This window comes from Trachinotus anak, unplaced genomic scaffold (assembly GCF_046630095.1).
Source record: "Trachinotus anak isolate AG129_WGS33_773 ecotype Australia unplaced genomic scaffold, CSIRO_AGI_Tana_v1 ptg000021l, whole genome shotgun sequence".
NCBI lineage: Eukaryota > Metazoa > Chordata > Actinopteri > Carangiformes > Carangidae > Trachinotus > Trachinotus anak.
The window spans coordinates 7426805-7453945 of NW_027273872.1; the positions used below are offsets into that span (position 1 = coordinate 7426805).

The 27141-nt window shown below is 41.1% G+C and overlaps 2 protein-coding genes across 14 annotated transcripts in view; both read left to right on the forward strand.

The window, feature by feature from the left end:
- The window catches only part of glrbb (glycine receptor, beta b), a 28104-nt gene extending 16945 nt beyond the window's left edge, over nucleotides 1–11159 (forward strand). For all 7 annotated transcript variants that reach the window (XM_071457829.1, XM_071457830.1, XM_071457834.1 and 4 more), the window contains 3 exons: nucleotides 2302–2454; nucleotides 5824–6116; nucleotides 10036–11159. In XM_071457829.1, coding sequence (XP_071313930.1) covers nucleotides 2302–2454; nucleotides 5824–6116; nucleotides 10036–10332 — 743 coding nt within the window. In that variant the 3' untranslated portion in view covers nucleotides 10333–11159. The remainder of the gene's footprint in view (nucleotides 1–2301; nucleotides 2455–5823; nucleotides 6117–10035) is intronic.
- Nucleotides 11160–19964: 8805 nt separating this feature from the next.
- The window catches only part of gria2b (glutamate receptor, ionotropic, AMPA 2b), a 47973-nt gene continuing 40796 nt past the window's right edge, over nucleotides 19965–27141 (forward strand). For 4 of the 7 annotated variants that reach the window (XR_011684481.1, XR_011684480.1, XM_071457645.1 and 1 more), the window contains exons 1-2: nucleotides 19967–20307; nucleotides 20462–20602. Coding sequence is in view for 5 of the 7 variants with exons in the window: in XM_071457645.1 (XP_071313746.1) it covers nucleotides 20223–20307; nucleotides 20462–20602 (226 nt within the window). In the remaining 2 variants the exon portion in view is untranslated. Of the gene's footprint in view, nucleotides 20308–20461; nucleotides 20603–27141 lie in introns of all 7 variants that reach the window. The other 3 variants (XM_071457647.1, XM_071457646.1, XM_071457643.1) reach the window with 3 other exon arrangements.

A 27141-nucleotide genomic window follows, 5' to 3' on the forward strand; every position in this document is an offset into this window, starting at 1 on the left:
CGTGTCTTGCTCTTCGACCGTCAGGATGGACATACCTGTATCAGTTTTTGCATGCAAATGTAATTTCTTTTGTAAAACTTTACATATTCTTGTGTGGCTACTCAGGTATTTCCAGGATAATAGGTGGAGGTAGTGAGGATAGACTGTAGCATATGCAGACTAATGAACAGCATATCACACTGGCCATTATCCCAGGATGCTGGCACAGCTAGAAATACTGAATATTCCTCCATTAAAATAGGTGAAAAAATACTAAAAAGGTCCTGGTGCTGTGCCAAACACATATTCAGACCTGTGTGAGTCCAAACCGACATTTCCAGTGAAACAGAAAATCTCTATCAGCCAACAGAGCTGGTATGACCTCAGTGCTCTTGCACTTGGGAGGCACACTGCTGGCAATGAGTCAGCCTTTTAACGGGTTACCATGACAACCTGGCCAGACACAAAGATCACCTCTGTGTACGACTGGTTCGAGCCTGCTCTGCGACACAGGCAGCCCTTATAAGCTGTATAAAGCTCACCCAGAAATCCCCAGGCTAGTTAAATATTACTTCAGCCCATCCACTCTACCATCCCATTGGACCTACTGAGCAGCTTCAAAGAGCAAAAAACACAACACGGCCATAGGAGGTCTGAAGTGTACGGATGCTGACTCCATGCTGGTTTAAGCCCAACTAATGGAAACCATACTTCTGCAGAGGTGGATCAACTAAAGTGGATCGTTTATGGGTAGAAATTTATGTTGGTCTGTTGAGAATAATATTCTGTTCTCTGCCTCTCTGACAGGTCTCCAATGTAATTGGCACGTTATCAGTTGGAAGCAGTGCTTTTTGGGGTGCTGCCCTGAGTGCTCAAACAGGTCTCAGCTTTAACAAAGTTAGCTGAAATGATGTTAAAGCCCTTATGCCCATTGACCTTTTTTTCTTTCTCTTCTCTTTTGCTTGGCTCCCTGTTTGCTCTCTGTTACTAATGGTGCTCACAGCGGTGCTTTCCCTTTCCTCCTTTGTGCTTGGGCAAAAGGAGGCAGATCAGATACAAGACTTGACCTGGTCCCTACCTTTCCTCTCAATGCTTAATGGGGATTTAATAGACCAAGTTAGTACAGGGGCATTTCTCTCACCTGCCGCTGAATACTCACATTTCAGACTCACATTTCTAGACTGAATAACATTATAATGTCCTGATATGTTTGAACTGATAAAAATGGTGCGATGCTGCGTTCATGGCATATCGTTCATACTATAATTGTGAGTAGCCGTTAAGACTAATACAATTAATTAAAAGTGGAGGCTGGACTGTCTCGTCTGGGGAGAGGGTGCAGTTTCAGCCACTTCAGTTCCTAGGGAGACCCTCCCTCTAGGGTTGGTGTCCTCTAAAGCAGTGGTTCCCAACCTTTTTTTTAAGGGACCCATATTTTTACCATTGTAAACTTTGGTGACCCCCCCCCCCCAATGAAAAATAAAATAACAGCATGGAACAATGAGGAGAACCTGTGTATGAATACAACATATTTCTTCAGAACTTGTACTTTTAAAAACACAATTTTCTTTATTATATTTCAAGAAGAAACTCTCCTTTATGTTTTGGGGCCTGCTAGTGACAACAAGCTCTCTTTTTCTGATGAAAAACTCTTTGGGCTTACCCACTGTCCCGGGATGTTTAGTTGTCTGGTGTCGCTTCAGCTTGCAGGGCTTCAAACTTTCATTTGCCAGTTTCTCACGTTCAAATTATACAAGTTATACAAGTTATACAAATTCAGTATAACTTTCTTGGTAGCCCCTCTTTTTCTTTTTGACATTTTCCGCAGTCTCCTCTACCTGACGCTTCGCCATTTCTCCCTTAGCTCCGTTTACGTTGCTAGGCAACGGCTGCAGCACGAGAGGCATTCACGTCACACACGCTCTGTTCCTCGTGATATATATAACTTATTTGTTTATCTATTTAAATACACGAATAAATGTTAAATGTGGCCCTCGAATTTAGTTGATTTTGTCACATATATGAATTAAATGCTTACTCATTTATTTAACATTTTAATTACATAAAAATTATTAAATCCCTTAAAATCAAGAGGGCTTCGCGACCCCCCCTGGATCTTTGGCGCCCCCCTTGGGGGTCGGGCCCCCCAGGTTGGGAACCACTGCTCTAAAGGGACCTCCGAAGTGGAAAACAAACTACCTTGTGTTTGATGCCAGAACCATATGCACTATGTCTTCCTCTAAATGTTGAATTTCAAGGCAAGCTGTGTTTCTCGCAGAAGTTATTTTATCATATTTGACCATTATCTCCTTCCTCATGCAGGGTACTACACATGTGTAGAGGTTATCTTCACCCTAAGGCGACAGGTCGGCTTCTACATGATGGGTGTTTACGCCCCCACGCTGCTCATCGTAGTCCTCTCCTGGCTTTCCTTCTGGATCAACCCCGATGCGAGTGCTGCCAGGGTCCCCTTGGGTATGGATTATTTTAAGTGTATTGATCAATTTCACCATCTTCCACTTAACATTTACCAATACACAAGATCTGTAGGGCATGGTTGCATCTTAGATCAAAAAGAGGAGTGGTTGAGAGTGTATGTTGTTGAGGTAATTAGGTGTGAAAACTCAGTTGAAATAAGCCATGGGTAAAAGCTTGTGCTCAACCAAATAAAAACCTCTCTCAAGGATTTGTATGTTTTTATTGATCATTGACATTATGGCCCCAACCGTCTCCGTCATGGTGTCATCAATCACTTTGACACCATGAAGGACTTTATCTGTCAAGCATGGTACCACGTCCAGTGTTGGTCTGTTTGTGATAAATCCCTGAATCTAGCTGTAATTGACAGATGGGACCCACAGCAGTGGTAATTTAGGTGCTAGTGGCACTTGTCTAATGTAGGTCTAAATAAACAGGAATTTGAAATCATGTTTGTGCGATAACTGTTCTTTTTCAGGTTGGTCCATAAAAAGCTTTTTAGTTTTTATTCTGTAGAGAGACTGAGGACCAACCTGAGGCTAATTTTAGTTTGTCATTGATCCAGTAAATCACTCAGTCCCATCAAATGTGCCTAAATGTCTAAAATCTACCCCAATGGATTCAGTTCAGCCTGCCACTTTCCTTCTTATCTTAAACATTTTGGATGAGAATTTAACAACATTTCGTCAATTTTGGCTGCTCAGTTGAGCTCAAATTTAAAATATGCAGTTTAGGCTTAGCTGATGGTGGGGAACAAGTACAGACTCTTGAGTTCCTGGTTAATCTTTGCTCATGAGAATGGGCAACAAGAGCTGTTCAGGAGACAGAGAGAACCAGGAGACACTCAGCTGGCCAGCGAGGCACACCTGATCCCTATTAACCCAATTAATGAAGGGGTGTGCTGAGCATGAGGAGCAGAGCTCTTTTTTCCAAACCAGGGAGCACACAGTGTGTATGGCCTGAAGGCAGTCCAGCTACATTACTAGACCTTTAGTCTGAGCCTCAAGGGGGACACAATGGTTCAGTACTGATAGTGCTTAAATTATGTTTGTGTTTTTGTATGCACTGAGTAAATCCCAGGCAAGAACCAGATGTGTCCCTCTTGCTTACAGTACTGGTTGTTGGCACGGTCCTAGTATCACCATCCCCTGCATGAGGGAAAAGCCCCACCCCCCATGAAATAGTTTCTAGCATGATAAACAGTTTACAATAATAATGGTGGTAAATTTACTACTAGAAGTCTGTAAAAAATAGTTGAAGCAATGGGTTTTTGATATCAAACAGAAGTAAAGAAGAGCAGGCTCCTCATCGAGTCTGTCAGCTAAAGTGTCTAAAAGTGTTTTTTTCAGCTGTATCTTGCTAATGTTAGCTATGTGCTCAATACTGTGCACTTTTGTAAAAGCAAACAATAAAATGTACTATTAATTTGTCAAGGTCTGCAGCAGGCCACAGTCTGTGACTGTCCATCATATTGTTCAAAAATTGTCCCTGAGGACAATATTTCATGCGAATGACAAAGATTTTGTGGCCATGGTCTATATTCTGACATATATGTCTATGCTTTATACATATTAATATCTTTCCCATGCGTAGCCTGTATGTATGGGAAAGATAACTTTGCACATGGCAGAACTGAGACACGCCATATGGACATTTGGGACAAAGCTTGCGTTTGCTGGAAAAATGTCCATTCTACTTCTCACTTTTTCCTCCTCCTTCATAATTCAGCCTGTGTGTAATATGTCAGTGTCACCCATATACAGTATCACACAGGCACCTCTGTGTGCGCAGGGCTGCATGGATAAGATAATCCATTATTATCCCACTCCAGTCATCCACTGCCTCCTTTTCTTCATCCTCCCTCCAGTTATTTATCACCACTTTCATGCCATCATCACTCCAACTCCACCTGGAAGCCTCCTCTGACTTCTCTTTAAATGGGATCAGTCCAGGTCAGTCAACACCCAGGTGTGGGAGTATCTCATTTATTGCTCTGTGCTGTGTGTCTTTGTATGTGTGTGTTATAGCATTTACGTGTGTTTAGCGTGTCCATATACACTTGTGTATATGCCTCCATATGTGCATTTTACTGTGAACGCATTTTCAAGTTTACACCACTTGTTTTCTTTCCACACAGGGAATATATACAAATGCAAACAATAAAAAAAAACATTGCATTAGAGACAAAAATATGTTGTTCATCTGTTTCTGTTTGATATAAAATAACCAGTTTCATTTGGTACACACAGCTGGATGTGTCATAGACTATCAAGGCAATGTTGTTCTCTGTTCGTGGATAATAGGTCAGCTTCCAGGATGACAAATTTTACGTTTGTTTAAATCCACTTAGGAGAAGATGTTTGATTAGACGTCCTGAACCTTGTACAAACTGGTCTTTGAAGAGCGACCACGATGGAGCCAAAACCCATTGGTCATTCTAATGTATTTATTGTCTCTCTGAAGTAACATTACTGTGAGAAAAAAAGGGACTGAAGCCCTTTACTGGCGGTTAGAATATACTCTTCAGAGTCGTTGTAATTATTTCTGCTGTAGTCTGAGACAAGTGCTGCTGTGCAGGGGGAGAGTCTCTAACCTGTAATCCAGTCGGCTATCAGAGATAAAAAACAATTTAAAATTACTCTGTCATTAGAGGCTGTCTGAGCTCTTGGAGATGTCCTAATAAATGGGGTAAAGGAACGGTCATGCATCTGAATTGCTTTTCAGAAGCCTTGTGTGGGTGTGAACACTTTATTACAGCTTTTGTCCAAATTGGGAGATTAATTTGTTCAGTATTTTGTGCAGTGAAGAGGAAATGCATCATTTTTTTTACTCTCAGCATGTGGTGTATCGCATCTTTTTGCCTAGACACCACGAAAGGTCTTATGCCAGTGTTGTATTTTGATTATTATTATACTTTATCACATTATTAACAGAGCAGGGAAGCAATCCTCAATACTTTTTTGGCACTTGCCAAAAAGCATCTAAAGCAACAGATATCAAAAACTGCTACTAAAAGATGCCATTGAATGCGTGGTCAGATTTGTTGTCTTGTTTTACTTATTCTTTGTTAAATCGTTATTTGTTTCCTATTTATTTTATTTAGGCAAAGCCTTTATATGTATATGTACATTTGAGTTTTTTTAATAAATGGAAGAAGCATTTTGTAAGAAAAGCATGTAGTGCCATGTAATGGTTATAATATGCAAAACAGAACTGGGATCACACAATACAGGATGGAATGACAAAGTGCATTATAGAGAAAAATGTATTATTCACAGTGGTAGAGTTGCAACTTTGATGTTTAGAGATTCAACTTTCTCTCACTTTGCTGACTGACAAGGTCACCTGTCCTCCCTCTCTTTCTAGGAATCCTCTCGGTGCTCTCTCTGTCCTCTGAGTGCACCTCCTTGGCTTCGGAGCTTCCCAAGGTGTCTTACGTCAAGGCCATCGACATCTGGCTCATCGCTTGCCTGCTGTTCGGTTTCGCCTCGCTGGTGGAGTACGCTGTGGTTCAAGTGATGCTCAACAGCCCGAAGCGCATCGAGGCCGAGAAGGCCAAGATCGCTTCTAAGGAGAAGGCTGCGGGAAAGAGCCCCGCTGCCAGAAACAACACGGTCAACGGGACCGGAGGGACACCGCTTCATGTCAGCACCTTGCACGTCAGTGGATCTGGTTTGATAACTTGTGTTAAGTGTGTTTGTGTGTGTGTGTGTGTGTGTAAGTGTTTCATTATTCGTAGAAGCTATAAAATTTATTTTATAGCTTTACTCAAATTAGAATATGCAGGCTTGAGACAACAAAATGTACTTTCTTGTGATGGTTATATTAGACATTTTCCGCTTTACCAAAAGTAATTCTGGTGATTGTCATCTGCATCTTTATAGATGCACCAAGTATGACCTTGTGCAACAGACTAATTATGGGGATCGGGTTAGCCAACAGCTATCACACCTTATTATATTATATATTATTATACTACATTATAACCCAAAGCATGATGGTGATTACAGTGCCAAAACTCAAAACATATTCATCCCAAATGAAAGTAAGTAAGATAGAATGTCCCATTAACACAGCTCTTGTATCCCTGGAACAAATACGGCTTCCTCTACCCATTCATATACAAATATTTACTTTGTGTTAAAAATCTGTGGATATAAAGGCAAAAAGCCAAACAACTGCAAGAACTAAACCCAAGAAAAAACAGCCAAGGGTTCATACGGTAGGGATAAATGAACATGGAGACAAGATCAGGGGGTAGTTTATGTGATCGAGTCTCTGCTTCTCTTGGTGATATGAAACCGTGCCTGCTATTCCTGCCTGTATTTCCAACTTGATTTCAACTGCATTTCTCCCAGTGGGAACATTGAGTCTTGTGTATGTATGTGGATTCAATAGGCTATTTAATTGATATTGATCATATTCATTATCCAAATATAAATAACACCCCCTTGGGTTGTGATGCTGTAGTGAGTCACCAAAACATCGCATTGTGTTGTGTATCAGATTCTCTGTAACTTCCCACTTACAGTAACAAACAGTGCGATGTCACAGTGCATATTCCAGATCCAGTCCAACATCCTCAGGCAGATTTTTAACTGTGAGGCATAGAGATCTAATCTAAATGCAAAACAGGGAATTCCAATCATTAAAAACTGGCAAAGTTTCTCACACACAGCTCAGATGCTCAGTCAGGACTCCAGTCTGACACTCACATGCACATCAGGCATTCAGTATGTTGTACGGCTCTTCCAATTGTATGGCTAATTAAAATTAATTTACCTCTGTGTCCCCGTTAGTCCTGACCACATTTGGTTTGAGAGGATTACATTATTCCATTGAGGTTTAATAGGTTTTCTTGTCAAAACCAAATCAAAATAATGAAGCTGTAATGAGCTTAATGACTTCAGTGATTAAGCATCCATAGTCTGATTAGATCCTGTTCACCCTGCAGGCCTTTAGGGAAGTTGATGAAAGGGATTTTTTTGGATGACATTAAACTGCATCCTATTGCAGAATGTTTTTTATAAGCACCGGTTGTATGCTGAGATAGCATGGAGAGGGTGTACTGGGGTTACAAAAGCCCAGATGGGAGAGCAACCATATTAGGCAATGTTTGAGAGCACAAAGTGAGTCTAATTTTGGCTGAAAACAATCTTTTTTTTTTCTTCTTCTCTTAAAATAACAGTAGTTGTGATTTATCAGCATGGGTTCTGTCCAAGCTTCAGGATCAAACAGCTCCTTCACTTGGTTTTCAAAGTCTAGTCTGTTTTCAATCGAGTCCAACAATCCTAAACAGCCTCATTTCAGTTTGGATGAAACCTACCTGCAGCATGGATGTGGTGTCACATCATTGCTACTGTACATGCACACAACGCTGTTTTCATATGTCAAACAAAAGCCAGTGAGGAAAGTGGAGCTTTGCTTTGGATTTTGTCAAAAAAATATGTCTACATCATGATTTGTGCAGTTTGGTCTGCAAGCAAGGAATCTGTAAAGATAAGACATTGATGTTAGGGCAAAGGGCAAACTAGGCCACATTTTGTATTGTAATAGATGAGACGTGTATACCAAGGCCTTGCATCCTAAGCCTGATAAAATACATTTATTTTGTCAGATAAACGAAGGTAGTTTTGTGTGTTTTTACAGTACATTTTAAATGAGTATATCCCATTTGACAGAAAGATTGAAAAATTGAAATTGAAAATTCAATTCAGTATTCAGACCCCTTCACTTTTTCGCCTACTGCACTGTGTTTTTTGCCCATCAACCTATAGTCAATAACCCGTAATGATGAGAAATCCTGTTGTTTGAAGTGTTTCCAAATTGAATATATGTGAAAAACTTAAATCTCTCATTTGCAAAAGTCAGTCAGTGGTCAGGTGCTTCCTGTTTGCTGAAATTATACCTGAGATGTGTCCAGGACTTGACTGTGCACCTGTGGCAAATTGAGTTGATTGAATTGAATAGGACATAGTTTGGAAAGGCACACACCTGTGTATGTAAGGTCCCATAATTCACTCTGCATGTCAAGACAGAACATCTCTGCAGACCTCTGTCGGGGTATGAAGTCATCTCCAAAGCCTTGAGTGTTCTCGGGAGCACGGTGGGCTCAGTAACTGTGAAATGGAAGAAGTCTGGAACCACCAGGACTCCTCCTAGAGTTGGCCGGGAAAGCAGGGCCTTGTTCGGTCACTCCAGCAGAGCTTCAGATGTACTCTGAAGTCCTCTGCCATCTCTACCATCTCAGTAGCACTCCATCAATCAGGCCTTCATGGTAGAGTGGTTGGACGGAAGCCATTTTGAGTAAAAGGCGCATGACAGCCAGCTTGGAGTTTGCCATATGGCATTTGATGGACTCTGAGAGCATGAAGAAAAAGATTTCTGGTCTGATGATACAAAAAGTGAGCCACAAACACTGTATCTGGCAAATACCAGACACTGTTCATCATCTGGTTAATACCATCCCTACGGAAGAGGCATGGTGGTGGTCTTCTCAGCGGCAGGGACAGGGAGACTGGTCTGAATTGAGGCAAGGATGAACACAGAGAGATCCTTGAAGAAAACCTGACAGTTCACATGACCTGACTGACTGGGGTGACAGTTCACCTTTCAGCACAACAATGACCTGAAGCACACAGCTTGTCTGCAGGACAAGTGTCTGACTGTTGTTGTTGTTGAGTGGCCCAGCCACAGTCCAGACTAAAATCCCAAGAACATCTGTGGAGAGACCTGAGAGGATCTGCCAGGGATAAACTGCTCAAATCCAGGTGTGCAAAGCTTGTAGAGACTTACCCAAGAAGACTTGAAGCTGTAATAGCTGCCAAAGGAGCTTCTACAAAGTACTGAATTAAAGCTCTTAATACTTTTGCAAATGAGAGATTTTAGTGTTTCATTTTTGTTACATTTGCAAAAAAATCTAAAAACATGTTTTCTCTTTGTTATTATGGGATATCAAATATAGATTAACAAGCAAAAATGGTGAATTTTATCTTTTAAAATGAAATCTACAACATAATAAAATGTGCAGAGAAGGGGTCTGAATACTTACTGGAGCCACTGTGGACATGCAAATATACCTGTGGAAGAGACAGAGATAAAAGTAAATAAAATGTGATGTAAGTTCCAGAAATAAATGTCAACTTTTCTATTCTGAGATACAGGATGGTGCTTCAGCTGATTTAAAGATGCAGCACTCAGGTCTCTTCCACAGTTTGAATGGTTTAACTGAAAAGATTGTTTGACTTTTTTATTGTGTGTAACATAATGAAGAAGAAACATTCCATGCATTGGTGGCGTTCCCTGCATCTTTCCATTGTTTGAACATTGCATCTGCCAATTTTATTCCATTCACAGTACTGTGTGTCAGTTTACAGCAGTTTACAGTTTGTAGTACCTCTGTGAGAGTGTGAGCCTCCACGGCCTGTAGTGTCGGCCTATTGCTCCGTCAGTTTCAAACCGCTTTGGTCTAGTTACGCTGCCTCGGGGGCTGCCAGCAGCGCTTTCAGATTGTTCGTATAAATGTTGTCTTTGCTCATATGTTTCTATTTCCCCCTCATGTTGCTTTCTTGCACTCAGGTGGCGGAGACGCGCTGCAAGAAGGTGTGCACCTCCAAGTCAGACCTGCGGACCAATGATTTCAGCATCGTGGGCTCGCTCCCGAGGGACTTTGAGCTGTCGAACTTTGACTGCTACGGGAAGCCCATTGATACTGGCGCCGGTCCTGGCAAATCCCAGGCCAAGAACAACAAGAAACCTCCTCCTCCGAAACCTGTCATCCCCTCCGCTGCCAAAAGAGTCGACCTGTATGCCCGAGCCCTCTTCCCCTTCTCCTTCCTCTTCTTTAATGTGATTTACTGGTCCATATACTTGTGATTACCTTGAAATCATCTTGTATTATTAACCACCCACACTTCACTCCCATGAGTTCTTTAATGATCAGATTATATTCAAGGAGTTTGATTCCAAAGTGAACACTGAGAAATGTGAGTCTTGCCTGTACAAAACGACTGCTGAGAAGAAACTCAAACTTCTATCTATTATTATAATTATTACACATAAAATATTATTCTCACATAAAGATAGACATCACATCATTTGTGTGTGAAACAACAATTATAATCTTTCTTTACCTAGAAAAATAGCATCTTGTATCAAAATATTTAATTTATTGATAATGGCACTTGAGAGGCTAATACAGGATTGTTGCTATAACTGTTGTGATGTATGGTGTGTAAACAAATCCACAAAGATTGATTTCACAATGACCGAGAGGAAGATGCACAGATCTCTAAAAGAGCATTTGTAAATAGCTATTTGATTTTTTGCCCCTTGCAAACTTGACGAATTTTATTTAAGCTTATGCAAAGTGTAACATTGTAATTACCTTGCATGTTAAAAAAATTGCATGTATAGGAAGATAGAAAATATAAATATATATGAAGTATTTATTAAATTTTATTCTTATGATTTGCTCTTGAGAAGATAAGTGGATATGTGAAACACTCCTGTTCCTGTCCAGAAGGTCATGTGACACTGCCACTCCTCCACTCCACATCTCCCGACTGTAGCGTGTGTAAATGGGTCACCAGTGACGTGACCGTGTGTCTGTAAAAATTTACAAGCAAAGAAAAACAAATTATCAAATGACTTTTCACCATTTGATGTGATTAAAAATGAATACACTTATTTGAATCCACGAACATTGTAAGTTTGTTTAATTTTGCCTCCAGCTTCTTTACGTGTATCTGTGTTTTTACAATGGGGCAAAAGTCTGTAGCTCCAGCGTTTCCTCCTCTGCTCTGCCGACATGTATCCCACTCTTCACACAACAACACAGATGTTTCTCCCACTCAGGCTTGACCTCCTCTAATGTGCCAAACCAGCCATTTATTATTCATACAAACCTGCTTTGAAAATGACCCCTGACTATCATTGTGAGACTTCTCATATGAAATCTGTCCCTGGCTTAATGAAGCAAGATAGATGCTGACCTTATGTCACGACAGCAGGGTCATATTGATGAAGTTTGAGGCAAACTGGCTCAGGATTTGCTCATGCAAACGGGAGCAAAATAATTGTCATTGTCATTGCTGGATTTTTTTTTTTTTTTTGGTTAGCACAAAGTCACAAAACAAGGCTTTGTATTTCTCTCTCTCTCTTTCTCGCTGCCATGGTTACAGACATTTTTTCTGTCACTACAAAAACCAGCCCGAGCCACGACCAAAATGGAAAAGCCTCTAACATCACAGATGGACCACACATCATTAAGAGAGACACGTTTTTCTTTTAATTCATGGAAAATATATTGATTAGTAGTTAATACTGACTGATAAGAAGACTCGTTTCAGCTGTGCCTGAATCTCAAACGAGAGAGATTCTGCAGTGCCCTCCGATGGCCGGATCTATATTTGTTCAGTGTAGTATGGAGATAAAATGCTCTCCTGGGGGGGAAACAGATGTAGTGCCAGGCTGTGTGTAACATATAATGATGGCGATGAGGAAGACTGCTGATTTCCACTTCACACAGGTAAAATATATGAACTTTCAGTGTAGGATACAAACCATAAATATGAGGCATTCTCTGTGGCGAAACGACATTTAATTACTCATGACAAGATCCTTCAGAAGATCTGAGGTGATGCAGGCCGCATCACAGGAACCATCAGCTAATGATGCAAGGAAACTAATAAAATGTGTCATGATTAAATTCATGCAGTGGATCTATTGAACACAGCTCTTGTCAGTGGTGTGACTTGTGTGTGTGTGTGTGTGTGTGTGTGCACGCACGCATGCTCCACCCCCACACCCAAGCACCCTGCGAGTAGCACAGTGCAGTAACCTATATCACACGGGGTGCTTTCTAATCCAACCTGACCTCTCACCAGGCAGCCACGCAGGCCACCAAGAAAACCACCATGACAGTCAGGCAATGATTAGTGGAGGAGCAGTGGGGGAGGAGAGGCCACAGGGCTTATTTGGAAGCTCATTTACTGTGAACAAGGCTTTCACACATCATTGTTGTGCTTTTACAACCTTATCCTTGCCCGAAAATACTGAACAGGTTTTCTTATCAAAGGAAGAGGCATTTCTACCACTGTACAATGTTATCGTCATTATTTCAAATCATATTCCATCAAACTGTCATATTATAGACTGAGGGCCATATTTTTATAGCATAGAGACTAATGTAAAACCACACCACTCCTGCCATCAGTGACAACCCACTCTTACAGTCTGGTGACTCCTGCACCCTGTGTGTATATGTGCCTGGTGGTTTGTTTGTTTACTCCCTGTCATTTTTGTACAGTGTCATGAGGCAATTTTCAAGGTTTTATCCGAAACCTGAGACATAATAGGCTATTACCCGGATGCCACAGTAGATTTAAGGTCAGCCACAATTTTCCACTCCCTCACAGGCACTGTGGCTGTTTCGTGGCAGATATATTTTTTTTTTGGCAGAGCTTGAAATGTGGAGTGTGGAGTGTAGAAAGTGTGGAGGATGTCATTTCTCTGTCAGGGGTCAAGGTGGCGAGGAGCTCAGTTCCAGCTGGTCTGAACCAATCTGTAAAATAGCCATGACCATAGGTCCCGTCATTGGAGTTCACTCTGCCCAAACCAGAGAAAAGATAGAGTAAAGGGAGAGTTGGTGATGAGGGAGTGATGGTGAAATGTTAGGAGAGCTGAAAAGCCTGATGACGGAGGAAAAAGAGGAGAGAGGAGGGTAAAAGGAGAGAACATTGAAAACTGAAGGAAAGTTGAACTGAAGAACAATGAGAGAAACAAGACAACATGCTCATTTCAAATTAAAATGCCATGTCTTCAATTCAGATTGAATTTTCAGGAACAGAAAACCATTTTCCTATCTTTTCTGTACATTTTACTACTTTGAGGCTGATATTTTGAATGGTTGTGCATCAGCTCAGCTGGAAACATGAAAGCAGCAAGGGAATCAGGAGGATGCATCATTAGTAAGAGAGACAGGAATAAAAACAGATGCAAAAATGAAATACAAGCTGGAAGTATAATTACACTTATTAGTAACGAAAAAATTATGTTAACCATCGCCAACCTCATTCAACCCCAATTACTTTCCATCTGGTACAGATCTAATCCTCTTTAAGCTTTAAAAAAAACCTTTCTTTACTGTGCAGCTTGAATCAGAAGATCAAAACCAGGAATATGAAAGATGGTAAGTGTTCTTAGCTAAAATATCTCAACAAAATACGGGACGGATTGTCGTCCATATGACACTTCATATTGTCGAACTTTGTCCAGACACTCATGGTCCTCAGATGATGAATCCTGATGACTTTAATGATCCTCTAACTCATTTACAATGGCAATGCGCCAGGGAGAGGTTGCATTTTTCCCTGATGAGTTGTTATAAAGTTGGAGATCTGTTAACTTTTCATTTAGCACTATCATCAGGTCAAAATACTTTGTGTTTATCACTAATATGGAACTATTAGCATGCTACCATGCTAAAATAAAATGGCGAATATGGTAGACATTATACCACGCCTAACGTGTTTGTATGTTAATACTGTCATTGTAGGCTAAGCAAAACAAAAACTAGCAAAAACAGTGAAACAGTAAAAATACTCCATGAATCTATTTGAACATGGATATGTTTTTAATGTTATAGCAAAACTGATTCTATTTCTTCAATAATCTAATTTCAATCAGGAGAGACTTCATTCTGAGTCAACGAATAAAACTTTCATTGCCCTGGGCAAAACAAGAAAGGAAAAGTGAGAGATGTGAGTCTTTAGCGATCAGACCCCATCGCGATGTCTCCATATTTGTGCGAAGTATAGGAAACTCTCCGGGGTCTAGACACTGGTGGTGGTGATAAGAAGAAGAGAGTCCTGGAGATCTGGATGTGAGTGGACTCTGATGAGCCCGACCTAGAAGTGGATATGAATTTACAGATTTTAAAATTTGTCAGTGACAACGTGATTGTAAATTGTAGCAAAATCTGATCTGGTTACTGAAAACTGATATTGTCAGCTGGTTACAAGAGTAAGAGAGAGAGAGAGAGAGAGCGAGAGAGAGAGAGAGAGAGAGAGAGAGAGAATTGTGAATGAATGAGGCATTTGAACTTACACTGAGCTTCATTTTGTAAAGATGTTTTTTTGTTGTTTTTTTTGTTGTCACTTATTGTTGGATCAAATGGGGTTTAGATTATTAGTGTGGATCCTCTCATCTGATCCAAGGCTAATACAGTGTTTTAGAGGTCAAACATAAAATGAGCTCTGTGTGATATTGGTACAGATTGAATGCTACTGATGCAAGCCAGTGCAGTCAAAGTGTCCAGTCTCAGCACTCTTCCTGACCTTGGGACGGATCCCTTCAGGTTTAACTCCCCAGAACTGTTCTAATGGCAGTATATGCTTGGCTTAGCAACTTCTGTCTGTCCAAAGTCCTTGTTATGTATTCACATCACCTCTTTACTGTATGCTGAAACACGCTGACGCTGTCACGTCAGCAGCCACTGTAAGTCCCTGCTGTTTTCAACTTCTGATCAACTGGCATGACAGAGAGAAGAGTCAAAAAAATAAATAAAATTGAAAAATCATTTGTTTTAATGTTGTTTTTGATGTTAATGCTGCATTTGTATTTATACAATTTTAATCATAACTTCTTACAATACCCGGAATTACCTACAAATGTGACTAACACTTCTTCGTACAAAAACATGTGGTGCTAATGTTCCTAGTCTTCATCTTGGCATAATATGCTCTTATAAATGCATCTTGTTTGTGGGTGTTCTCGTGATCAGCTGTTCAATAGCCTGGTGCAGTTGGTATCAATGGTTTGCCTGTGGTAATAACAATGTTCCATACATAGAAAACAGCTGGGGATGCCCAGTTTACTAGGGGCAATGCTAATGTGCATTTATGTAATAGATCAAAATGTACACTTCACATTCAAATTGCATGCAGCAATATGCAAATTTGTTAATCACCAATACATGATGTGCACTGTTTTGTGTACCTATTTTACAGTCTGTTGTGTAGTTGTGGGCTCAGAGTTATTGCTCCATCTGTCTTAAAGAAGATAAATGTTGAGTATTTCACACTGCATGATGAAGAAAATGTAAAATCATTTCTCCACGAAGACTTGAGCCTGAAGGGCACAGTGGCTTGGCAACGTAGACATTGCATGCTGGGATAGTCACCAGCCCTGTAGAGGTTTCTGAAAAGGAAGACAACTGATAACAACCATTTCTGAGCCAGTTATGAGATTGTTGTGAGGGGCAGGTCTGTGGGAGGAGCGGGGCGGAGGAGGAGCCTGGCTTCATCACAGCTGAAATACAGGAGTGAGTTAAGGTGTGAGCCCTGTCAGATACCTGCAGCAGAACTCAGTCTCTCTGTCTGGAAACAATTGTTTGTCTGAGTGTAAAGTTGTTGCACTATTTTGCTTGAGATGCTACATTTTTAGCTTAGAATGATAGTAGTTGTTATGCATTGGTTTACACTTAATAACCTTAGATGATGTTCTCAGTCTATTAAGTTTAATGTATAGTAAAACATGGTTTATATTTTCTATTTAGGTTTTTTAAAAAAAGGATCAGTTGTTGTCATCATGTTTCAACCAGCTACCACCTGTACATATGCACACATCTGTCTATCACATAAAGACTGGAATAAACCACAGCTGGTTTGAGTTGGATGGGATTTCTCCTGGTGTTTCATTGTTTTCATTGCAACCCTCCATACATTACAGTCCTTAATATCAAGTATCTTTACAGACATGGAAAGTATAACTTTATGTGTCACGCTGCAGTGTCTCCTGGCCTCTTATTTTCTTGCATACCTACCCAAGTGGATTGAGTTTTCATTTAATTTCGTCTTATTTTTGATAAAACATGTAGGGTAGCAGATCTCTCGAGATTCTCTACAAACCCATTTTTGAAGGTCAGTCCAAACATGGAAGATAATTTCACAGCGTGGTTTAAAAAAAAAACAACATAGAGCAAAAAGTAATTTAGAAAACAGGCTTCCTTTCAGGCCCCCAGTGGACTTCAGATGACATATGCAGAAACATTTATCCATTGTTTCTGTGCACTGCAGCTAATGACAGCAAGGGAATCTTTAAAATATGCATTCTGTTACTGAAAGGTCACGTGTCAGATCCCCACCACAACAGCCGGTATTTGTCCATCACAAGCTGAGTGTCTTGTTGAAGTGCCCTTGATTGTGACGCTAAAATGCTCCTCATTGTAAGTCACTCTAGATAAGAGCACCGGCTAAATGCCAGAAATATAAATGCTTTCTAGGAAGCAGTCGCACTTTCTGCGACACACAAACCTGAGCGGTGACACATTTCTCAAAAGGTCAGTGACTTGGTTTCACTTGCTTTTTGCTGCGCAGGCCATAAAGTGGATTCACTGGAAAGCCAAATGTTTTCATAAGTGAGCAAAATTTCCATCTCATTCTTGTGGTTTATTTGTGCAAACTGACGCAAAGGTAAACATTGTCACATAGCCTGCAGGTTCATGATTTGATTATGAGTCACTCTCTTCTCACTCCCAAAAACCCATTAGAACGCTGCTCAGCGTTGTGAGAGTTAAATTATCTTGCGGGCCGCAAATTCGGTGCATTGTGGAATGTGCTGTAAGATAATCAAGCAGAAATTACATTTGAGTCTAGCAGCAGCAGAGTGAAATCATCCATGGCACCACCGCCAGACAAGGTCAGTCAGATGAACACATGTGAGCCGGTGAAACACAAGCAGTTGGGCATTCGATTTAGGGAGAGGATTTTCATCCACAATGGCATTAGACAGCAAAGGTTTCGGTGTTCGGTCCGTGTAGAAAGCAACAGGTACAGTTTGGCACAGCAATTCCAATGATCAGAGGTTAAAGGGGAATTCTGGCTTCATCTGACAGAATGTAGTCAACAATAGCTTTGTACATGCTAAGTTGTGCTAAGATGTGGGAGAGCGGCAGCATTGCTACAACAGTATGACAGGGCAAGGAACACATGCAGTCAGATATCCAAGACGTTTCCTGGAATGATCCAATAATTAGGTGCGAATGACAGAGGAAATAGTAACTTCTTATCTTCCAGAATCAGATGAGTTATTTTACGTGATAGATTTCTGTGTTTGTGTTTTCCTCCTTGCTTTTGTCACTGGTTTGAAATGGGCGTGGCTCAGGTGGTAAAAGAAAAAGGAGAAGAGACTTCTACTTCTGTGCACCAATCAGAGTTAAGCAACATTTGAAACAACATGTGATGACAATTGTTGTTACGTTTGCTTATGTTTCCAGCACTTTCAGTTAAAATAAAACCACATCCATACAGTTTTTACTGTTACATATTCTTGTAATTTTAGTGTTAAACTTTCATTTAATAACTGCGGATGTTTTTATCCCCTAAACTTAAGTGTTTATTATGTATTCATAGAATATTTCATGTCATAAAAACCTCCTTATGACATTGTTAAGAACTAATATGATGAATCAAACATTACAGACTTCCTTTTTTAACTTTGTACCCACTGCTTTGTTTACAACCAACCTGATCATACAAGCACTAGTGTTTCTTGCCCTGCATACTTTAACAGAAAACAAGCCCTGATAACAATGATCTTTGAGTCCAAAACCAATAGTAAAGATGGCCTTAACCAGGAAAATTGAACGCAGGCTGTAATAAACCAGAATTTCTTTTATATTCCGTCTCATTTGTGCACTCATGGAGCTTCAGTGTTAGGTGGGATGTGCTGTCCGTGGTGCTGAAATCTGGCTCACTGTGTTGCTTCTGACGGCTGCCACCCTCCGCTCCCCCTCGCTCTCAGCCTCATTAGTTTGCTCCCAGACTGCTATGTCACACGGTCCAGTGATTAATATACATCTGTCTGTGTGGGCTGAGATATGCATATCATAAAAAACAGGCGACAGGATTGTCATTTGCTTCCTGTTGGCTGTGAGGCAGCTCCTCTCCATTTAACGCTGCTTAAAATGGCACCTACAACCAGCTGTAGATTTGCATTGCAGAGGGAGGGAAATAAGTGCTGATGCACTTCATATGTAGTTTAGAGGAGACTTGTCGATGGAGTGACCAAAAAGCATTTCAAGATCTCAATCCAAGATGTCTATTCAACATGTTTTTTTGCACAATGTGTCACTTGTTTGATATTTAACACAACAACACCTTCAGGAAAATTGTAATTTCTCTCGGAGCAGTTAGGAGAGAAAGGATTACTTCTTCCAGATGGTTAAAATCTGTTATGAATTAGCCTGTGGACTCTTGCAGGGCTATGGCATTTAGCACATTGAGTCCCGAAGGAATTAAGATTAATGCAAGTAAATCTTCAATGTAACTGTAACTGTAACTCATTTGCACTCCTCTTTAATCTCATTCGTTCGAAATACAAATGTCAGGGCCATGTTTTTCTGTGGCTCTGATAAACAGCTGCTGCTGTTATGTGGCTTCCATGGCAGCAGGATGGTTGAGGATGTCATCTCCTTATTTTACGGTCATGGTTCTGATCCCTGCAAGAGCCACAGTTCACATCCATGAAATGATCTTGAGGGAGTTGTGCCTTCCTGCTCACTAATTATAAACTCTAGAGTCTCAACAGTCCCTCAGTTATTGACAGAAAACTATTTTTTAAGTGTTTCAGTCCTTTTTCAAACAATCACAGCCTGTTATTTTGTCTGGTTCCAGCTTCTCCATTTGCTGCTTTTATCCCTATAACTGTTACAAATAAAACCAGTTCCATGAAGGCATCGCATTGTGCTCTGTGAAATTACAGTTGTCATTTTCAATGTTTTCTGACATTTTGTAAACAATACTGATAATTGAAACTGATAATTAAAATAATCATTAGTTGAAAATTCAAAAAAAAAAAAACTCTGTGCAGGAGTATCAGTCAAGTGCATGAAATGTATGAACTGTTCACAAATGATGATCAGATCTGCTGTTGTGTTGCTTATGTAAAAATGTGTGTATACTACAATCTACTCAGGTTTATTAAGCCTTTGGATTGAAATATTGTGTTTAAGGGAAGAGTATACTAAGGAAAGAAGGTTTAGTTAATCTAATGTTGATGGGGAAGATGATAAATCAGTCCACACAAGGATCAGTTGGTGGAAACTTCACAACTGCTTTAACAAAGAGAGACTGACCTTTTCAGAAACTGGGACTCGGTACAGAATGTGGCTCAAATGTGGTGTTGTCCATTGGCAACCATCAGAGATACGAGTTAACTGCACACATCTAATGATGCCACATGATGTTATGAATCAACAGTGTGTCTTTCATGCCTTAAATCAAAGTCAAAACAAAAGACGAATATCTCTTTCAGAACCAAAGGTTATCACCACTGTGTAGCTGAAAGTGTGCTCTGGTCACCGAGCGGATTGCAAGCTCGGCTGTTTCCGCCTCTTTTCGCCTCCTCGTTAAGATTCCTCACATTGTGGGTGTGATGCTGAGAGGATCTCCGACGAGCCGAGCGGAGACGCGCAGTGTCCCTGTGCGTTCGGAGGAGGCATCAGCTGCTGGCAGGAGACAGCAGACCTACAGAGCAGGCGACCATTCCTTCACTGCTGCTGTGCCTTCACTGCCAGCCACCTGCAGAGAAGAGCAAACAAAAACGCTCCTTTCGCTCCTGATTGTTCTTTTTTTTTTTTTTTTTTTAATTAATCTATTTCTCCCCAAGGCTGAAGGTGTCCAGTATGTGTCGGATCTAACGTCTCCGGCGTGAACGAGGAATATCAGGCTCCCCTGGTGGATGTGGACACTTAAACCGTGGACATGGAGAAGATAGTGAATTTGTCCCTCTCGGTCCTGCTGGTTTTATGGGGATGCGCGCTCGGAGGCTCGCCCAGCGTTCAGATTGGTAGGTATCCATGAGTTCAAACCTGAAACGGTTTGGGATGAAAAGCAACGACTTGAGAAAAAAAAAATTGGTTGAAAATGTGTCTTGTCATTGGACATCGTGCAAGTGTAACTGCTATGTTTTTTTTTTTGTTTTTTTTTTTTTGCGGTTTCAGGGGGACTCTTTCCAAGGGGCGCGGATCAAGAGTACAGCGCGTTTCGGATAGGAATGGTTCAGTTTGGCACTTCGGAATTCAGACTGACGCCTCACATCGACAACCTGGAAGTGGCGAACAGTTTTGCCGTCACCAATTGTTGTAAGTGGCACAGCAGATTCCTCCTCTCGTTGAAATGAACGAAGCTTTCCCACAAGTGTGCATGCCCCGTCCAGTGAGCAGCCTAAACGTCGATGCCCCTGTTGCGCTGATGTGGGGCTGAGATGAATGTGGCGGGGACTGGAGATCATCTGAGCTGTCTAATCTATATTCTGTCAGCAAACATAGGCTGTCGAGGCTGTGAGCTGGGTGGTTAGGGATGAAAGAGCATCTCGTAGGCAGGGGAAAGTTGGTTTCCACAGTAACAGTCAGTCACATCCATCCCATTTTCATTCCACCAGATTCAGAGATCAAACAAGACGACAATGCAAAAAAAACATCGATCCTGTTTTTTTTTTCTTTCTTTTCATCCATCAGCTCTAACGATTCTATCTGGTGGGAAAAGAAGTGGGGGGGTGAGATAATCCTACTTGATTCCAATGAGCATCAACGTGTTTCTTGGATCTAATGTAATGTCTATAGGCTACTGATTTAGAGATTTGACTTTTTCTTGTTTATTAAAGATATGTCCATATGTTCTCGCAACGGTAATTGGGATTGGATTTGAGATTTTTTTTTTTTTTTTTTTTTTTTTTTTTGCAGTGTGCATTGATATCCCGTCTTTTCTCAGCTCAGAGGAAGCGGTGTTCATCCATTGTTGGCTCCTTTAAGCCAGCCTCCATATAGATTTACACTGAGCCTCACACACACACACACACACACACACACACACACACACAGTGGCTAAGCTACGCTTTAATATTGAAGCATTTAGGATTAATTATGAAATGATTGGCACTTCCTTGGGGAAACACACAGGATGATGGGCTGTTGACCAACCTACAGAACTGCTCTCCCCCTCACCTCCTATAGGCTCAGCCAGCGGAGAGTTTTCAGCGAGAAGCAGATTTAATCTTTTTTTTTTTTTCCTGTCACCACATCCACCGGTCAGCGGATCGCTGTCTGTGAAACACCCCACAGGCAACAAGAGCAAACGGGCTCTGATGTGGTCGCTATTTTTAATAGCATTTTCATTAGGCGGTTGCCAGGCGACTACTCCTCTCAACTAGTCCCTCAAACATAAATCAGACGCTTCTGATTGGTGCGCGCATCGGTCCCAATCGATTTCATTACCATATAAAAGCTTCCTGCTTGGAGAGCCTCAGTGCGTCCGACAGATCACAGGGGGAGTCGTGTCGATGCTCAGCATACACATGTTCCTGCCGCCGGAAGCGCAACAGTGCACTCCTGCTGAAGAAGACATACATTTACTGAGACTTAAGAATCTGCTGGGGGGAAGGGGGGGGGGGTCTGATGTCAGCTATAATGTGATGGTCAGATATATATATATGCGGTGTCAGGGCAGTCTTTCAGATTATCCAGAGCATGTAATTAATGCCTCAGTCTGACTTCTTTAGGTGTTTTGATTGTGCACTTGTTCCAGAAAGATCAGGGAGTGAACCTGAGTAAACACAGACAGCAGCAGGGAGCTGGATAAAGAGAAAAAAAACAGCATCAAAGTCATTTCTGTTTTCCTTCTTTTAATTAAGTATGATTGCTGGCCTCCACATATCCTGTTTTTTTGGGGGGGGGGTTTTTTCCAAGTCAAGTCAGAGTTCTGGTGGAAGTGCACTGCAATCTATGTGAATGCTTTGAGCTGTTTTTCTGGTTAAGCAGTGTATTTAATGTGCATGTAATTAACTGCATGGTTTATGCTAAGTAGTTGCCACTTCACACTGGTGACAAACTGAGAGGCTGCTTCATCTCCTTATCAGCTTCACTTCCGTTATTGTTGGTCTAACAATGCAACACCAAATGGTGAAGACCTGCACACAGCTACCTGTGACCCTACGCTGGGGAACATGGAAAATGCCAATGACTGACTGTAGGTTTGGGCAGTGATGTTGTGAATTGCTGTCTTCCTAAATGTTAAAAAGGCCTTCACCAGTCAAAGCCTTTTTTTGTGTCCATCACACATCCCCCAGGCTGAATGTGTGCATATGTTCTTCCCTAAAATGTGTGTGTGAACTCGGTCTGCTTCTTCTAACTGACTACTTGAGTGGGAGTTAGAAGAAGGAGGGAGGGGTGAGGGGGTGGCTGTGGTGAGGCGAGGTGGCAGTGGAGGGGTGGGGGTGGGGGGTTGCTTTTAAGCCGGTAGATGGCAGCCTGCCTCACCATCCACCTCCATCTGTAATTATAGTGCATTAACACCACCACTCTGTCCTTTGTTCGAATGTGCTTTCTGAGGCAGCGCACAGCGGAGAATAAAAGGCGAAACACTGAAGCTGACGTGGAGCTTTGAAAGACTATAACTATAGCTTCTCATAATATATTCGGTTGGGCTCCAGGACTCCTCACAGAATCCATCGTGCTTGCTGTGGAAGAGGTGTGTCAGGTGTGAGCCCCCATTTTGGATCCAGTAATGAGAGAAAGAGGGAAACGTGAAACTAAATACACTTTGACTGAAGTAGACTCCAGAAACTGAGAGACAGAATCTCCCTCATACATTTGCTCCCCAAAAAAGGGGAGGAGCGAAGGAAAACTGTGTCTGTAGCACAGAGTACTGAAAACTTTTAAGAACCGAAAGTTGGCACAGAACTTGGTTTACTTTTTTATAAGATATTTGTCCATCTTCTGTTGTATTTGAATTGTATTGAGTATTTTATTTAGTTAAATTGGTCTTATTAAGTATTTTATTTATTTATTTAGTTGTTCCTAGGCCAAAAAGATACAGTATAGATATAAGACTCTACAGACAGACAGTGCTACACTCCGGCTGTACTTGCCCTGTGCAGCAGCATACTTCATCAGTGCAGTGTGTCAGAGACAGTGGGAGGGAGGATGATACATTCCTCCATCAATAACAGCTCATCTGGACAGGCCCGTATCTGCTGCCAGGACTGGGGGAGTCATTGTGACTGTGGGTGTGTGTGTGTGTGCAGTCACATCAGTGTACTGTCCACCCAAAGCAATACATTTAAACGAATCTTGTTCCTACTTCCTAGAATGGAGACAGCTTGGAGACCCCACATGGCTAAATGACTAATGCTCCCAAAAACACCTCACCATTTATTATATATGTTGAATTTCTGGGGCTATCGCTTGTTGAATAATTCATTAATGCTTTATGGGTTAGTAAATCGGTTAATAAGGAAAGCTTTTGAATCACCAGATTATGATCAAAAATGCATTTATAAGTTATGAGTTACAGACGCATTAGATAAAACATGCATGCCTCTTATAAAAAATTTTTTTCTGTGGACGCCATCAATTTAGATATTAAAGATCACACTGAGACGTTTCCTGCACAGCTACAGCGAAGATTAAAAGGGCATTCCACCAATTTACATGTCATGTAGAGTCCTACTAAGATAACCCCTAATGATGTCATCAAGGTTATCTCGACTTATCACAGAGGGTCTAATGACAGATTATATCAAGTTGCACTCTGGGAAATGAATAAGTGTTTCAGGAGCTTATAAATCAGGATATCACAGCCTCAGCTGTTTATTGATCATTTTGGCAACTTTTTAAAAATGTGTCTCTTGCAGGAGAAGAGAAATCACTCTTCAGTTGAATTGCATACAAGTCACAGACATGCATCGATGAGGGCTCACAAGGAGACGTTACTCCGTACTGAGAACCTCTCCAATGCCCAAATTTGGCATTGACATCCAATTATCAGTCTCCTGAGTGGAGTGCCGCTCCAGCTTACACCTTAGTCATCAGTGACGCAAAATCTGACACCTTCTTTGGCAACTTTTGTGTTGCTTGAAAAAAACTGAGACACAGACCACGGCATCATCCTCTCTTCACTGTCAATTTCCCTAATTGGACGAAACACCTACACAACTGTGGCACCGGATTAGAAAAAGGCATTGTGGGTAATATGTCAAATTGTTAAATGATTTACAGCAAAATGGACTTGGCCAGCAGTTTAAGCTCATCCAGGGATCGACCTTTCCTTTAATGTAGTGATAAGTGACTCTGTGTGTGTGTGTGTGTGTGTGTCTGGCTGCCAAATTAAGCTTAATATTCTGCCTCGGTTTGCTCCAATGCTTTTATTTCTGACATCCACCTCATTCAAAGCAAACCACTCTTCCCTCTCTGAGACCAACTGAGTGTTTTGAGGTCACTGACACCCGTCCGGCAATTTAACACTTCAAAGTTCTAGTTTGTCATGGTCAAATCACGTCATACTGTAATTTCATGCATCTACATACACACAGCGTCTCAGGGCCACATACATTCAGAGACCTTGCTGAATGATCAAAAGCCTAAACCCACGCGCGGTGGAGCATTGGTTATAGCCAATTTATTGTTCACACTTAATTAAGTGCATTCTCCTCCATTTCAGTGGGAGCTGTGAAATATTAAGTAGGCCTGGGAGCTGGCCGGTCAGAAAATGAGGCTAAAGAACCCTCTGTGGATCTTTGCTTGCCCTGAATACAGCCCCCAACCAAGCCCTTATCGCTGTGTCCTCAAAAAACACAGGACTGAGATAGCATCAGTTACAGCATGATTCAAAGTCTCTGCACTGGAAGCTGCCCTCTGTCTCGCATCCTATGACTTAGTTTGCTCAGCGCCTCCAAGGCAGGTGGCTCAAATGCATTTTTGCCATAAGCTGGTAGGGAATCAGATGTTTTTGTCCTCCCGCTGAAGTGGCTGGTGCATCTCAAAATCCACTACACAGGCTGCAGTTTTAAGCAAGAATATGAACTTTAAAACAATGTTTTATTTAGTAGAAAGACTGAAGATGAAGCTAAATTTCAGAGGCTTAACTGGTGGCTTTTGTTTGAAGAAAATCACCAAAAAAGTGCACCAAATTTACCAAAACTGTCATTAACACAAACTCAAAGAGAGCCTAAAGGGTTGCATTTTGATTTTACACACAAATAGAAGCAAGAAATATGATTAATAAGACAGACTGAAAAATGTTCTTACCTGGCATAATAGTAAGACCAAAAAACATACATGAAAGCTCTAGGGGAAAAAAACAAACAAAAGACCTGTACGGAGACTTTGAGTCAAGATTATTTTGTCAAACAGGTATTCCCAACAACAGGAATGAATTATTATTGTTCTCCTCCCTTCAGTTGTTGTAAGAGCAGCAGATATACACATACATCTGAAGTTACCATTCATCTCCTGTAGTCACAGTGAAACACAGCTTTAAGGTTGTGGGAGGCTTACGGTAATTTTGTTGACAATTTCTGAAAAAGTAAATAAAAATAGTACAAGGACCAAATACTGGAAATTTTTGTAAGCCTTCATTAATAGATGGAGTTTGAATAAAAGCTCGAATTAGAAAACAAAACATGTCATCAATTATTGATTCATTTTTTTATAGACATGCAATTGGTAGTTAACAAATAAGATAATTTGTTATGGAATATTAACGCTTTTACAAAAAGGTTTTTAGGAGTTTAAAAACTCTTTTGTAGAGGTCTTTATGAATCTGACTTTCAAATATTTGCCTAGTCAACTTGAAGTTCAATTAACTGAGAATGAATGGAATTTTCTCTAATTCAGTGAATAACCTTTTCTGCTGAAGAGAGATGCTCATTAGCATGCACACAGGAGGATCTGTCCTTCCCATCATCGTGGTGATTAAGAGCTGATCCGGTTGCCTTGTCTGGTCCTACAGGGTGTTCTTGTCAAACTTATTAGGATTTGAGTGTGTGTGTGTGTGTGTGTGTGTGTGTGTGTGTGCGTGTGAGTGTGCAGAGAGAGAGAGAGAGATGCACAAAGGTAAAGATAAAGAAATAGAAAATGATGAATGAAAATAACAGGACAGAGTCAGGGCACCTTTACAGTGTGATGAGCAGAGCACGAGAGAGCAGACAGACACGTCCTTGTGCTGTCTGTTGTTGTAATGTTACCTCTCACTGAGCAAAATGTAAATGTAATGTAAATATGAGAACGAGTGTGTCCTTTAAAAAGGGCAGGATGACTCAGGCTAAAGGTGGATGCAAACAGAGGAACAATCTTGGAGTTCTTGTTTGCCTTTTTTCAGTGTTTAGCTGTTGTGTCAGCCACTAAACTACTGTATTAATGAGATGTATACAGACACAAACACAAATCCAGTGAAATCCACTGCATGTATAATGTATCATTCTCTGTTTTCTCACCTTCTCCAGTCTAAACCTTTAGTTAAAGAAAATGTCTCAGTGTCATCCCTCCAAACAGCCCAGTAAATCAACATGGAGGCCTGATGAATACATTCCCCTCCAGGTTCTGCTCATTTTCATTCACCCCCGCCTCTTCGCCCGAGCTCACTGTGTCCTCTTCATTTAGAGCTTTGATCCACATTTCTTTACATTATCAGCAGTGCTGTTTGGCGCTGTCTGTTGCTTTGCAGACAGAGGTATTGTACTCTTGTAAGAACTTGTTCCCTGATGGTGTGCCTGCTTAAACAAAAGGCCTCGTCTGGACCGGAGCCAGTGCATCTCAGCAGCTGTTGGCTTGTCAGTTGCATTTTTTCTATAATTGTACAGATTTTTTTTTTTTTTTCACACATCAGAGGGTGCAAGCTGATATTA